This window comes from Rhea pennata, chromosome 4, assembly GCF_028389875.1.
Source record: "Rhea pennata isolate bPtePen1 chromosome 4, bPtePen1.pri, whole genome shotgun sequence".
NCBI classification, from domain to species: Eukaryota; Metazoa; Chordata; class Aves; order Rheiformes; family Rheidae; genus Rhea; species Rhea pennata.
The window spans coordinates 75303710-75318542 of record NC_084666.1 but is presented as its reverse complement, the minus strand read 5'-3'; the positions used below and the strand labels follow the sequence as shown (position 1 = coordinate 75318542).

At 43.0% G+C, this 14833-nt stretch overlaps 1 protein-coding gene across 1 annotated transcript in view; it reads left to right on the top strand.

Moving 5' to 3' along the window:
* The window catches only part of CFAP299 (cilia and flagella associated protein 299), a 219008-nt gene that overhangs the window by 178529 nt on the left and 25646 nt on the right, over positions 1-14833 (top strand). The window contains exon 4 of the mRNA XM_062575099.1: positions 8670-8812. Coding sequence (XP_062431083.1) covers positions 8670-8812 — 143 coding nt within the window. The remainder of the gene's footprint in view (positions 1-8669; positions 8813-14833) is intronic.

The following is a 14833-nucleotide window of genomic DNA, read 5'->3' as shown; positions in this document are numbered from 1 at the left end:
ACGGGCGCTGCTTGTTGTAGGAAGCCCTTAGGGCTGATGGCAGTTCTGGAGTGTGATAAAAGAAGAAAGAATGTGGTTTTCTGGGATAAGAAATTTCATTTTGCGAACAGAAATGTCATTCCTTCTGTGGGCTAATGATTTGTGGAGCTGTGGCAAATGCGTGTGCTGGGGGGAGCTTGCAGGGGCGTTTGGGAGAAGCCCAGAGATGCTCAGGTTCCCTCGCGGACGTTAACCATCATCCAAAGCAGCCGGAAACCCCCTGTTTTGCAACTCGCCTCTGATGGGGTCCTGGTGGTCATGATACGGTGATAGACAGTAACCTGCCAGGGTAGGCAGCGAGGCTCAGGGAAAGACCTCTTTCCCTACAGCAGCCAGCGCCTTAGGGAAGAACAGGGCTTGGAAAGAGCTTCGCCTCGCTGAGGAGCATCTCAGCAGGGTGAGGTAAGGGCCCGTTTGTGGCTTCTGCAGTCTGCCCTCGGCGTCCTCTCTTAATGTACTGATTATGTGTTTATTTGGGGGTTGTTTTTGTCTCTGAATTAACTAAAAGACATGTAGTTCCTCAGCAGCTTTAAGTTTTCTTCCAAGGAAAGGTTTGAGAAAGCACCTGCAGTGCTCTCGTATGATTTTTTTTAATTCCAGAATGAAGCAACCCCCTGTAAGAGCCCAAGCCCTGAAGTCTCGGGGGAGAGGGGTGGTTTTTGTTTCCTGGGTTGTTTTTTCTCTTTTTTCCTTTTTTTCCTTCCTCTGTCCCCCTTTTTAAGTGTACACAATTGCCTTTATAGTTGATTCATAGGATGATATACTTTATTTTATGGGACTGTCTGCTCAGAGAATTACCTGGAATGACTATTCTCCATTGACTCAGGCAGCTAATGCTCCAACCTTCTGCTTGCTAAAGCTGACTTTTCATGTCTGTCTTAGCAAATTTTAAGTTCTGTGTGCCTTTCTGTTTTTAATAAGCTCCTTTATTTTGACACTAACAGAATTAATTGAAACTCACACTCTGAGCAGCCTGTTCTCAGCCAGAATATTGTTTTCAAACGGAGGCAACAGCCTGTGTACATGGATAAGCAAATTCACAGTCCACAGAGCTGCTTCCAGTCAGAGCAGCCGTTGAACACTTAGCAGCGAGGGACTGGGAAGCACATGTTTCACAGGCACAGCAAACATTTCTTCTTCTGAAAGGTAACCAGCTTTTTTGATTATTATTTTTCTGAGGAGTTGAAAGCGGGAACATCTGCCTCTTGGCCAGCCACTCTTTTCCACAAACGCTGCTTCTCAGGTTCAAAAAAGTTGCGTTAGGTTAGCGTGCGTGTGCCTGCGCTTCTCAGGCGTGCCCGGAAGCACACCAGCGAAACACGGCGAAGCCTTAAGCGAGACAACGCTGCCGCGGCTCCGGTGCCTCGCGCCCCTCTGCCCGCTCTCGAGCGGCAGAGCGTGCCCAGCCCCGAGCGCCTCGTCTCTCGGGACGTCGCATACGCCAGGCTTCGGGTGCGCTTCACGGACCGCCGGCGCTACAAAGCCAGAAGCAGAGCTTCCCCTCCGCTGCCTGCTGCCCGTCGGGCTGCCCGTCGAAGTGGAGATCCTGGCTAGCGGGGCAAACTCAGGGAGACGTGGTGCCTGCTTGTGCAAAGCTGGTAGATTGGGCAGCCTGGATACCCAAGGGCCGCCGTCCTCGGAGCAGCAGTGTGGTGAGAACGCGCGTTTATAGGTGTGAACATCTGGCGCTCACAGGCTGGGTTTCCTCGGTGAATTCAGCCGCTGTGCACCAAACGTGCGGCATCCCAGTCCCTTAGTGGTTGCTGTGGTAGCTCAATACCACAGCTGGACTGCTGCTCTTAAATTCTGTCAGTGCTAAGCTCTTAAAAAGGAGAGAGGGGAAAAAAAAGATGCCCTTCTGCCCAGCGCATAAATGCGCGGAGTGCAGGTGGTCTTTGGCGAAAGCCTGAGGCCCTGCGACGCCACGCTCTCCTGCTCGCTCAGCGAGCGCTGTACCAGCTCCACACGCTCCAGCCTGGGCCTCGAGGAATGATTTTAGCATCTCTGTGGCCTATTCCCAGGGCTGTTCCTGCGACACGGGTATGAACTAGGTCTCTGTGAACCGCAGAAGAGTTTCAGCATTTGACACAAGGTAGAGTCCCCGCCTGCTTCACAGTCCTGCTAAGCTTTTGTTCGCCCGTTTCTGCCGACTAGGAGCGCTTGCGAATGCCGGGGTGTCGCGGGGCCGCACCGGCCGGTGCTGCTCCCGGGGCCGCGGCCCAGCACTGCGGCCCTAAACACTGGAAGTGCAGAGGGGAGTCATGCCATTAAATGGGTCAGAGCCTGAAGATATTTTAAGTGTGTGGGGGGGAAAAGGCAAATATGATATTTTTGTGTGTGTTAAGATGGCTTTTTTTTTTTTTTTTTGATTTGCACTTGCAAATTAGACCACATCCTGCTTATTTTGGATAGATTAGAAGGAAGACTAAAGGCTGCAGCAATCCTGTGCTTTCTCTGAAACTCCTTGTTTTGTACTCTTCTTTTGTAGCGTAGTAGGTAAAAGATGCCTGTTTTGCAGAAAGCTAGTTGGCTTTTTTGAGCATAGGAAAAGGAAACTGAGGTGATTTCGGATGTATTACAAGTTTTAGAAATGCTTCAAAGTTAGTGTAAGCAAGGGAATGGTATTCCCGGATGAAAATGCGAGAATGTGCGCCCAGCCTGTTCAAGGTTCATTTTAGTGGTGTTCCAGTATCTCTGCTAAAAGGAAAACATATTTCTGCTCTAGTTTCCCCCTTCTCTTCCCCCAAAATCAAATTGTGCAAAAGGTAAAATCCCAAACTGTAAGTCTATGTTATGTGCTATTTTCACTCTGCACTAGGCAAAAGAACAGGTCAGCAATTCATTCTTACTTGCAAAGCAGAAATGGTAACAGCATCTGTTTTAAGGATACAGAGAAGAAGGCCTTTCTCTGACTACCATTGCCCACTGGTATTTCTATTAGATGTAACTTGATCTGCAGGTGGCAAATAAGGCCAAGCGCTATGCAAGAAAAATAAATGTCTACTCATTAAAAACGTATTTTAACTCATAATGTATTTTAAACCTGTCTCTTTCAGCCTAATTGTGCTTGGACCCTTGGGTCCCCACCTATGATACTGTCCACATGAAAAGAGCTTCCTCAGGGAATTACTGTCTCCTAAACACTGTCCACCTTTTCTTTCCTGTCGTCTACCTTCAATCTGGTGTGCTTTTAAAGCACTTATGTTACAAGACTGTTTCACCAGACAGCAGAGCTGGCCCCTTAATATTCCTGCATATTCTGTTTCCTCAGCTACATTTAACTTCCACACGTCTCTATAGCAAGTGTTTCTGAGCAAGCTGAATCATGGCACGCTCTGGTTTATTTGCCATCTCGTAGGTGCTAGCCCAGCAAAGTCCTTGGATGCAGTTAAAAAAAAATGATGAAATTAATACTTAGAATGTGCTTCCAACGTGTGTTGAACAAGTGCTTAAGGAAAAGTCTGTATTAAAATGTTTTGCTTTTGGAGTAGCGGTGCTCTCGTGTAAGGATACAGGGAAGGGAAGGGTTTAGGGAGAGCTAGGAGCTTGTGTGAGATGACTGACACACCTTCAGGTCTAGTTCCTCCAAAGTATCTGCTGTTCTTCCCCTGCCGAGGGAGATTAGTAGATCTTATAAACAATATTCACCCTCACTGTAAACTTGGCCATCAGAGAAGAAAGGCCTGGGCCTGGGGGGCTCATTTACTACTTTATCTTCTGAAGAAATAAGGACGACGTTCTAGTCCATGGGCGATTCTCCAGGTGCTTTCTCAAAAGGCTTAACTCCATCGATGCCTTTTCTTTGGAAAACTCCATTGCTCAGCAGCACACGAGGACTATCCCCACATTATGGCAATTCAAGGCAGCTACTCATAAGTTTCCTGAAAAGAAAAGTGAGCTCAGAGAAGCTATGTGGTGGGCAGGTTCCCTTCGTACCCAGCCCGATGCTCAAAACTGAAGCCATCCTTCAGTTTTGGAATATTTTAAAGACTCCAATTTAGCTTTTGGCTTTTATTATGAGGAATGTAGTTCTTACGTGTAGTATTAACAAAAGAGGGAAAAGATGTATTCATTTTTCCAGCTTTAATGATTGTGTTCGTAGTGGTCCGCCTGCTGTATTTCACCAAGCGTCACGGTTTGATCGCATTCTCAGACAAACTCATTTCCAGCCCTGTAGGTCTGGTCAGTGTTCAGAGATGTCTGTGGAAGCAGGTCTTCTACCTCTGATGAGCTTTAAACCTGTCTCACAGTATGCATCAAAATCTACCCGAAGTACTGGGCAGGTGTTGGCATTTTGGAGTCCGTGATAAGGACTTGGTGGGAAGCAAAACTAGTTTGAGGAAATGTGATTAAATGCTTGAAATAATGTATGTGGGAAGATCTTACTGGCAGACTTTGAAGGGTTTTTTCTTGCAGCTTGGAAGCTCACAAGTGGAAGTAGACCCAGGCTCGGACAGTATTTCTCAGGTTCCGTTTGGAAATTCTACACGGAATATTTTGGCTCCATTAAGATGAAGGTGGAAGACCTTCATGGCTGTATTTGAACTGGATGATTTTGGTAGCTTTTGAAGCACAGTTTGAAGAGCATGCAGTTTGATGCCTCCAGGAAACCCAGTGCAAAAATTAGTCTAGTCTGACTCTTACTCACCCTAAGGCTGCTGAAGTATAAGCAAACTGTAAGCAGGAGGTGTGTGTAATTTGTGCCTCTTTTAAAATCCTTTTATACTCCCTGTACAGTATATAATGGCATTAATATATGTGAGAATCAAGTCCGCAGTGTTTACTGAAATGATGGCCAAAGGAAAGCTGTGTTTGTATTTTTCCTGCCTGAACAGCTTTTCAAATACCTTTTTTTTTTTTTTTTTTTTTCCTTTCATGAATTTGGAGCATGACACAGAGATCACACACTTCTGTTTCGCTGGTTTGAATGAGGTGGATGAAACAGCCCCGAGGGTGCTATTCAAATTAGAAATGTGTGCAGGAGGCTGAAGCGGATCTGTGTGATGAACAGGGCGTGCGCCCCGAACAAGAACACCTGCCCAGTGTATACAATATTTGTTGGTTTGTGGCTTTAGAGGAAGTAGAGCGTACCATGGTGTGCAGCTCCCAAAAGATTTGTTGTTTAGGTTTGGTACAGAAAAAATTCCAAAAGATTATCCAAATTAGCTGAACTTCTAGAATTTGAAATAAATACAGGCATTGAATTGAAAATGAAACGTCTTAGTATTCCTAGCCTTTTAAGTTCCTACCTGTGTTGGAAGTACTCGGAAGCTGATTTTCTTTTCATATTTGTCCCTATCTAACTTTCCTACTTTCCATGTTTTTGACCGTCAGTTTAGGAGCTGATTTCAAGCCTGTGGAAATCAATGAAAGTTTTGAGTTGATTTTCATGTTCTCTGGATGGAAGAAATGCACTTACTGGAATCCCCTGGTAGAGCTGCCTATTAAAGGGCAGACACTGATGGCAACTGAGTTGGAAAAATACACCCTGTAGTTGAAAACACCAGTAATTGTAGGGATGAATTGGTTATTCACAGAGGTTTCTTTTATTCTTTTATTCTTTTTTAAAAAAAACCTGTTTTGAAATACAACAGGTTGCGTTAGCCCTGTCACGCACACATGCTCCTGAAGAAAGTGCCCCCGTGTTTAACATCGCACAGCTGCAGCTCCTTACGGGGTTTCTGCTTCTGTCTATAGGAAGCAGCAGATGCAAATAGTTTTGTAATAATCAAAGCATTGGCATCTCCCAATGTTTATCTGCTGTAAAAACACATCACTGAAGATGTAACTGAGAAGGATAAACAGAGAAGTGTGGGATCTCATTCTGTCCCAAACCAAGCTTTTCAGATGTTACAACTTCCTCAGCCTCTCCGCCACCGTATTCTCTATAAACCCGGCATCCCCCTTCTCTGAGGGTTTAAACCCGCTCTGTGCTGCCTGCGAAGAGCTGGAGCTTTGTCTATAACCCCTTGAAGCCGGAGAGGCAGGATGCGAGCCCGGCTCCCCTTTCCCGGGAAGCCCCGGCGGGAGGCTGGCAGAGCGCTCCCGCAGCCGCTGTCCCACCTGCGCTCGCTGCGGCGAGCGCTGGCCCCGGCGCGCCGCTCCGGCTGCCTCCTCCAACGTCAATATTGGAGCGCACGGAACGGCTGACCTCACTCCAAGCGCAGTGGCCATGTTTTGGAGCTTCAGAAGAAGGAAATGTGTGTTACTTGTTCTTCTGGGTGAGTCATAGCCCTTTGATGCAGCCAAGACTTTCTGAATCTACTACTTTCTGTCCCTGTTGCACATAGCTAAGAAGCATGTCCTCAGATGCATTTTCTGTCTGGCAAAATGTGGATTTCACTTGTATCCAGCAAGAGAAGTGAATTACCTGTGGTGCCCTCAAAAGCAGCGGTATCACCATTGCTTACGGTAGGAATATGCAGGCCCACATGGGCCAGGTTTCCGGCTGAATGGATCAGGCACAACTCCGTTGTTTTTTGGCAGTGAGTCTGCTGTTTAGGCTGCTGAAAGCTCAAGAACTCCTCGAGCCTTCAAACTCAAAAAGCAACTTCTATGCACCTCTTCTCATCAGTAAAGTAGTAAGGTGAACTCTGTCTTGCTGATTTCCTCCAAACTGTAGTAATCATAAATCAATTTACCTCAGCTGTAAATAGGTTCAGTTTTTAGGCCGAAAAGCTATATTCGAGTGTACCTTTTAAACATCATTTTAAATTCAAGATTTTTCCACCTTTCACCATATAAAAGGTCCTTCAAAACTCGCGGATAGATGTAAAGCACGAACTGCATGCTTAATAGTTACATTATGTTAGAGACCAAGGAGAAGCAGTAATCAAGAGCCCTTTGGGAGATAATTTTTCTATCATGGGGTTTTGTGTTGCTTTTTCCTTTTAAGAGAAGAGCTTTATTATTTTGGGAGAAAAATTTATACAAGTCTTCTCTGGAGCAGCAAGATTTGACAAAATTAAAAAGTTCAGAACATCTTAAGAAAATTTGAGCAGATTTATAGTTTAACGAGTAAATGCTTATAGGTGGTTAGAAATGAATCATGAGGTGAAGAATGAAAAGAAACAATGTTGACAGATGAGAGGGATCAAAGGCCTTTAGTTTTGAGGAGACCTCAGAAGCGTACCTTTAACATAAAACGTTTTTGTTTAGATACTCTGGTTGGTTTCTTGGAGTTCATAAAGCAGTTTTGATGATAGATTCTATGCTTGCCTTTCATTTTGTGTTCATTTATAGCTGATTATATGTGAGCACTACTTTTGGAGATTATAAGCGGAAGAGACTTGAAAGATACCCTTTGCATTTAATATTGCAAATAATAATGTAAGATTTGCCAGCTTTTTTAAATGATTGCCTCATAGTCAGCAATTCAAGGTATTTTTTCAAAACTAACTCCTCTGAGGAATGATGAATCCTTTGTTCAAATGTATAACATGCACCTCAACTGGTATCTAAATGCGGCTGCAACGTACAGTGTTCTTGCTGCGTGCCAGGGAGAAAGATTCATTTTTTCCATTCTGTTGTATCTGCCATTACCTGGCGGTCTAGACTCATAAATCAGTTTTTTAAAAGAAGGTCTTCTGGAAATAGGGAGGAGCTGAATTTCAAGCTGGTCAGACATATTGCTAAAGCGTCTTCTGGCTCTCTGTGTCAACAGTGCTGATGGTACAAAATTGCAAAATGAGTAACACATGTTTTGATGGAATTAAACACAAAATTGGAAAAGGAAGCATGTCTTGAGGATAACAATGGCTTGCCAGATAAACCATTACGCTCTAGAAATCCGCTGCTGTTAACATAAAAAATGTCTTTTGAAAGAGTTCCATCTTGTACTGTTTCAATTTTTCCCATATTTAAAAAAGAAATATCACCTGATTTTCAGTTGAGTAAAAACAACATGCATACAACATGGTGTTCTCCTACTTATATCCATCCTGCTTTAGTCAGCTCTATTTCTGTGTGCAGATTTTTTTGTTGTTTGATTGCTTGTCTTTAAATCATCAGATTTTTGTTCATGCTCATTAACTGTTAGGAATTTAATGGCACAAGGATTGTCTTGGGAGAAAGGGGGCTGGCAAAGTCTATTTTGTACTGGGATCATACCACAGAATGGAGAGGTATATGGCCAATTTCCAGCCCCTCATCCATCTGAAGAGCTAAAAATCTGTTGTGAATATTGAGTTGAATAAGCTCTATTTTTGAAACATTCTTTGGTCTGTAGTTAGTGCATGGACTGTAGTGTTGGAGACTGGTCAAACAAAAACACTATTGACTCAGTTCACCTGCTTGATATGTGTCTAATGGCATTTGACTGCGTTAGGATTATCTGCATAGGGCCAGCAGGTATGACCCAGGACCTATGGGGACTCCTCATCCTTGTGAAGGGGCAGCTGGAGGTGTGAAGGAATACACAAGTGCATCCCACATGATGTTGTGTTTAGGCAACTGAATCTTGCCTAGCATGTATTAAAAGCTGTATGTCACTATTTAAGTGTCTTTAAAAAAAGCCTACCCTGAGTGGAGTTGAAAATATTTATATAAACTCTAAATATGTTTTAATATAGAAATGTGTGTATACATATATGTTTTCATCCCTCATTTGTGGCATTTTTTGTATTTTCTAGTCCATAATCTTCATTCGTGACTGGAATTCTCGGCGCCAGGAGGTGTCTGCATACATTGACTATGCGCACAGACTGACGACAGATGACTTTGAAGTCTACTTCAGTGGAAAGAAAAGACTTTTACCACGGAACACTGATCTGAGGTATTTATCTAGACTTTGTTTTCACTTATTTGCATTTAGGCAATTTGTATATATGGGGAGGGGGGGAGGAGACAGAGGGAGTGAAGAATGTGAGGAGGAATTTCTTCCCTGTGAGAGTGACGGAGCACTGGGACAGGTTGCCCAGAGAGGCTGTGGAGTCTCCTTCTCTGGAGATAGTCAAGGCCTGTCTGGATGCAACCCTGTCTACCATGCTCTAGGTGACCCTGCTGAGCAGGGAGGTTGGACTAGAAGATCTCCAGAGGTCCCTTCCAACCTTACTGATTCTATTCTATGATTCTAAGAGACAGAGGGAAAGAGAGGGAGAGAGAGATTACAATGTTTTTGAGCAGGAAGGTGGTTTATGAAACTGATTTTCACTGGAAGAAAGATACCATGAGTCAGTTACGGAGAACAAGTTTAAGGAAGGATCCTCTCCATTTGATTTAGTCCATAGAATAAAATGTTACATGGGCAGTATAATGTTTGCCTATCTCCGCATCTTTCATTAACCTTTGGAGTCTGTAAGTAGCAATGTACTTAGAGCAGTATGAGCATAACCCTGGAGACCCAGGGCACAGAGTGACTGCTGACTTATCCCAGTCAGCTTTTGCCAGAACATCCTTGGCTTTCCCTGGTCTCCACAGCAGTCCCATGGGGTACACTTTGCTTCTGAAGTATGAGAAGGGCAGAAGCCTTTCACCAAGATGGTGTTTTACCAGTAGCTAATGACAAAGGTCATCAATACACTTTTCATTGAAGAATACTATTTTCCTTAAAAAGTGTCCTGTGCCTATGTGCCAACATACAGAAGCATAAGGCGTGTTTGTAGACTTCTGCTTGTGAAACTTGAGAGATGTAGCACATCAGAGCTTCCAGTCTCACTGGGGCCTGGGACAGTGTTTAGCACTGCCGCAGGCTAGGGACTGCTGGTGACTGGGCAGGGAACAGTGAAAATTTCTGTGGGCTGAAGTTGTGAATTATTATGGAAGTCTCCTGTTCCCACCTTATGAAAGTTAAGAATTGTGGACAACTAGCTGCAGTGTCACACGCCATTATCTCCTGGTTAAAAAAAAAAAAAGTGTCAGGAGTAAAGGAGTTGCTGCATTTTCTCCGTCTTCAGTGAGAATGGTCTTCCATAATGTAAATAGCCCCTCTAGAAGCAATGCAAATCCCCGCAAATACTGTTCACTCAAATTTTGGTAGGAGTTACAGAAAGAAAAAGCAGGAAAATGTGTTGAATTTTTGTGCTGTTTTTTCGTGGGACAGCAGATGTCAGTAATGAGGCAAAGAAACACACTGTAGTCTCAGCATTACAGCAATGGGGAGCAAAATTTCCAGTTTTACACTTTTAAATAACAAGGATGAACAATTGGATTTCATTTATGATTGAATTAAGAACAGGAATGGATGTAACATTGTGTCTGCTTTGCTATATATTTGGATTTTATTAGTGATTCATACTTAAGTCTTTTAAGTCATTAATGTCATACGCAATACAAATGTCAGCATTGTATCCTATAGTTGAGCTATGTCCTGTTTATTCTGTATTGAAAAATGTCTCATTTAGTGTATGGTTCAAACTCTTTTTCTATCTCTTGTGTCAAAATTAGGGTGAGCTGCAAACTCTTCATATAGCTTCATGAAGCTGAATGTAGTGTCATATGCCATTTCATTTTACCTCTTTGTTAGAAAAAGGGATAAAGCATTACTTATGTATTAGGTTTCGTAAGTTGAATGTTACCCATGCAAAACTGCGTCTGAACCTATCAGCTGAACCCAGATTCAGATTCAGCTGGCACAGTACCACAAAGATTTTGTTTTACTCACAGATGTGTATGAATGTATACAGTGCTGTTAATGAGGTTCATATACAAAGAAATATATATAAATATACATAAATATATGTAGTGCAGTCATGCCATCTTTGTACACTGGCTAAAGAATAAACCGTTCCTTTGCAGTGAAATGATGAGGACCATGATACATCACCTGTAAAGATTGACTTAATTTTCATAAGATCTCCAACCTTGATAGCATTGAAGTAGTCCATGGCCCACTGTATTTGTCATGCCTCCATTTTTGCATCTTGCAGTTAGGTAGCCACAGAGTAGGATGTTTCATTCCTGCCTCCCTCGTTGTTAACATTGAGAACGTTACTGGATAGATGGAGGGCAGGCATGAAAAGGCCCAGCGGAAAGACTCGGATGGTCCTGTAGAAGTTCAAAACCAGTGAGTTCCCTTTAACCCATAATCCCCAGTTAGTTTTTCTAAGCTTAGCTGAGGAGCACAGAGTCCTTCTCGGGGACGTCTGCATGCCCTTGCCAGTGCCCCTGGCTTGTCAGGGGCAGCAGCACTGTGTGCCCCTGTGAGGGGAGTGCTCAGGCCCACGTGACGCAGGCAGGGTCACAGCTTGCGTTAGTGAACGTGACCGCAGGGCCACTTCTCTGAGCATGAGTGCTCCTGGTAATATGAAATATGTCTGCCTCAAAAAATCTTTCAAAGATGGTTTTTTTTTCTGGAGGGACGTTGAAATGAGCAGGCTGAGGGCTTTGGCATGTTGTCTTACTTCTCTTGTTTCTCTTTGGCTAAACTGGTAGGCAAGGCCAGGTATCTCTATGGGTATGTTGATGCCCATGTAGCACTCAATTGCAGAAAGGAAAGAAGCACATTTGCGACAGAATTGTGTGTTTTCTTTCAATAAGCCAATGTGAAACAGAAGGGAGCAGTAAATAGGCACATCGGAAACAGTGCTGCTGCTGGTTTGTGAACTCTCCTGCAGAGGACAAATGGACCAAAGTAGCTCAGAGGGCAAAAAGACTGCTTGGTCTGGTGTCCCCAGTGATGGATGAGCCTTTCTGCAGAGGGGAATACAAGCATGTTTCAGCACCCGTGATGGCTCTAAGGTAAAACCACCTGTTTGGTGCCAGAAAAAAAAAACCAACACCAATCAAACACAGAAGCACCCTGGACATGGACTGGGAGTGCTTGGGGATCAACAAGGCAATGAAGGGCGAGACCTACAAACTTAACCTTCTAGGTGTCCTTCCCGGACTCATTCATCACTCCTGACACTGGAGGTGACTTCTGCCCATAGGTCTCGCTGGGACTTTTTTGTCAGAAACAAGAACTATTTTAATTGCATAACGAATATTGCATATCAGAGGTTGGAGACTGGTGGGCAGTGAGAATTATTGCATTTAAAAGCAAGAACATGTGAGTAGGTCACTCCAGACTCCCTTTTAAAATCACTTCAGAGAAACTCTTGCTTGCTGGTGTCATTCACCTCACTCTAATGGAAAATAAGTCAGAGAATGGCTGTGTTGCTCTCTGTCTCTCGACTAGTAAAAGGGTGACTAGGGGCACTGAATCACGCGTCGCGCTCTACCCTGCAGGAGTTTGGAGGGTACTTGTGACATCTCTGTGCGAGGAGAGGCTGAGCCCCCAGAAACCCAGCCTGCTCTGGCTTGCTTCGGCAGTCGTGGAGCATGGCGCTGCCTGCTCTTCCCAGGCTGAAGACAACTCGGGCTCTTTGGGGAAACTGCACCAGTTGCCATTTATAGCTTACAACCAATCTGGCTCTCCAGCAAGCTCAGTTCTGTCACTCTTCCTTGCTTGTATTTTCATCAAACCACAACTGAAGTCTGCATGTGGTTTTTTTGCACCCTTTGCATGTGCAATTACTACAAATGTAATTGTATTAATTACGTTTAATTAATTTATGAATGTAGAGAGACATTTGCACATGCAGTTGTAGTAGTAAATAAAGTTGGTATATGTGAACATACTAAATATATAGACCTCAGAGATACAAGAATTTGGCTTCTTTTGTTGGAGCTTTCACATAGTGTTTTTCTGACTCTATAGGAAATATTTTTGGGGGAAAAATTTATTAGAAGTCAAAATGATAGCATATATTAGCAGGCATTTAGTTTAGAAAAATAGTAGTTGTGTCAGTAAGGTAGGGCATAAACAGGGGTTTTGGCATGTGCTGGCATTTTTCATCAAATTGCTGCCTATCGGGTATCCTCAGAAGCAATGTTTGGAGATGTTTGTGTAACTTTTAAAAGTTCCGCAATTCAGGGTTAAAAACACATCTATCAGCTCTCCTCTACCGCTTCCTCTCTTGACCACATTGGGGGTAAACAGAACCCTTTATACTTAACAATCTTGTATTTTCATTCCCCCTGCATAAGAATTAGGTGGCCTGCAGCCTTGCTTTTGGAAACCAATGAACAGAAGAAAAGGTGGCTGCTAACTGTGACTTGACCCCCAAAAGCTTTAAATAATACAAAATTAATCTGGTTTGCTGAACTTCAGCTTTATGTCACAGGATATTTCAGCCACTAGAATGTGGGATGTATCCAGAATGATCAATTCTGCATCTGAGTTTTAAAATAAAAGATTTTCCATACTCACAGAATCGCAGAATGGGTGAGGTTGGAAGGGACCTCCAGAGATCAAGTCCAACCTCCCTGCTCAAGCAAGGTCACCTAGAGCACATTGCACAGGATCGCGTCTGGGCGGGTTTTGAGTATCTCCAGAGAAGGAGACTCCACCGCCTCTCTGGGCAACCTGTTCCAGTGCTCCGTCACCCTCACAGGGAAGAAATTCCCCCTCACCTTCAGGTGGAACTTCCTGTGGTTCAGTTTGTGCCTGTTGCCTCTAGTCCTTTTGCGTGGGACAACCAGAAAGAGTTTAGCCCCATCCGCTTGACACCCTCCCTTCAGGTACTAATAAATAAACAGTAATAACAAGTGAAAGTGTATCCCAACCTGGATCTCTCTAAACTTTGAACATGAAATGTGGATTGTTTTCTAAACCACAGCAGCAGACTGGATCTAAATGCACATCTGTTATCTAAAGCAAAAGGGTAAAAATCTCTTCCCATAAAGCGTTTCACATTTCCACACATTCTTAATGCTTTTGGCTTGGAATATTTCTTTTTAGCCATTTTTAAACTAGATTGCTTTTCATTTCGTTGTGTGACAGATTTTTCCTCTGTTATCCATTCAGTATAGTGCACCACCGATAGTTTCTTATCAGTCAATAATTTTTTAGATTTTAAGTCCAGGAGAAAGAATGAGAAGCATCATCCAACCTGATCTCCTGCATAACACACCATAAAATTTAGTAAGCCTTGAATCTAGTACACGGCTGGATGCGAGTAAATCTTGTAGAAATGTATCCAGTAGTGATTTAAAAGACTCCTGTTGGCAGAGAACTTACTGTGTCCCCTGAAAATCTTTTCATTGCATAATTAAAAGTTTTCTATTTCTTGATTTGAGTCTAAATTATAAATTCCATTACTAGATTATGTCTTTGTATGCTGGATTAAATAAATCTTCAGTATTGGACAAACTGTGATCTCCTAAGCTGTAATCAAAACTGTCTTTAGCCATTCTTCAGTCATTTAAACTGACTGAATTTTCATATAGTTAATTCTGCATTTTATGATTGTGTCTCATCTAGACAACCTTGTACTTCTGCCTCTTTGTTTTCTACCTGACTCCTTCAAAATGCATAAAAAAGTGGTATGTGAATGGTGATATTTTGGCTGTATGTAGAATTACATGACTTCATCTTTTAATCTCTTGGCTAACTTCAAATCAAAGTCTTTTCATCATGTTCTTCTTATTTTTGGATACTTCTCTGCTTAGGCAGGCATAAAAATGTCTTAGCATTGGGGACATATCCTACGTTTCAAGCTTCTAGAATAACTGGGTGTTTTGCTCAAGAAAAATTGATTCTAAAATCTGTCCTATCAGTTTGGATCGTTCCAAAATGCTGCCTGCCTTTTTAAAGATTTAGTCTCTTTGGGAAACAGCCTCACTCAGAGCCTTACAAAGTCCTTACTCTTGGTCATATTTATTTTTAGTCATTTGGGAGGTTGAGGTGTAAATTCTTGATTTTGTGGGAGGGTTATTATCTCATGCAAAACTGTTAAAAATTATTTTTAAATATAGAAATTAATACTTTGCTGCAACATATTTTTTCATTAGCTGTCTGAGGTTGTCAGGAGAT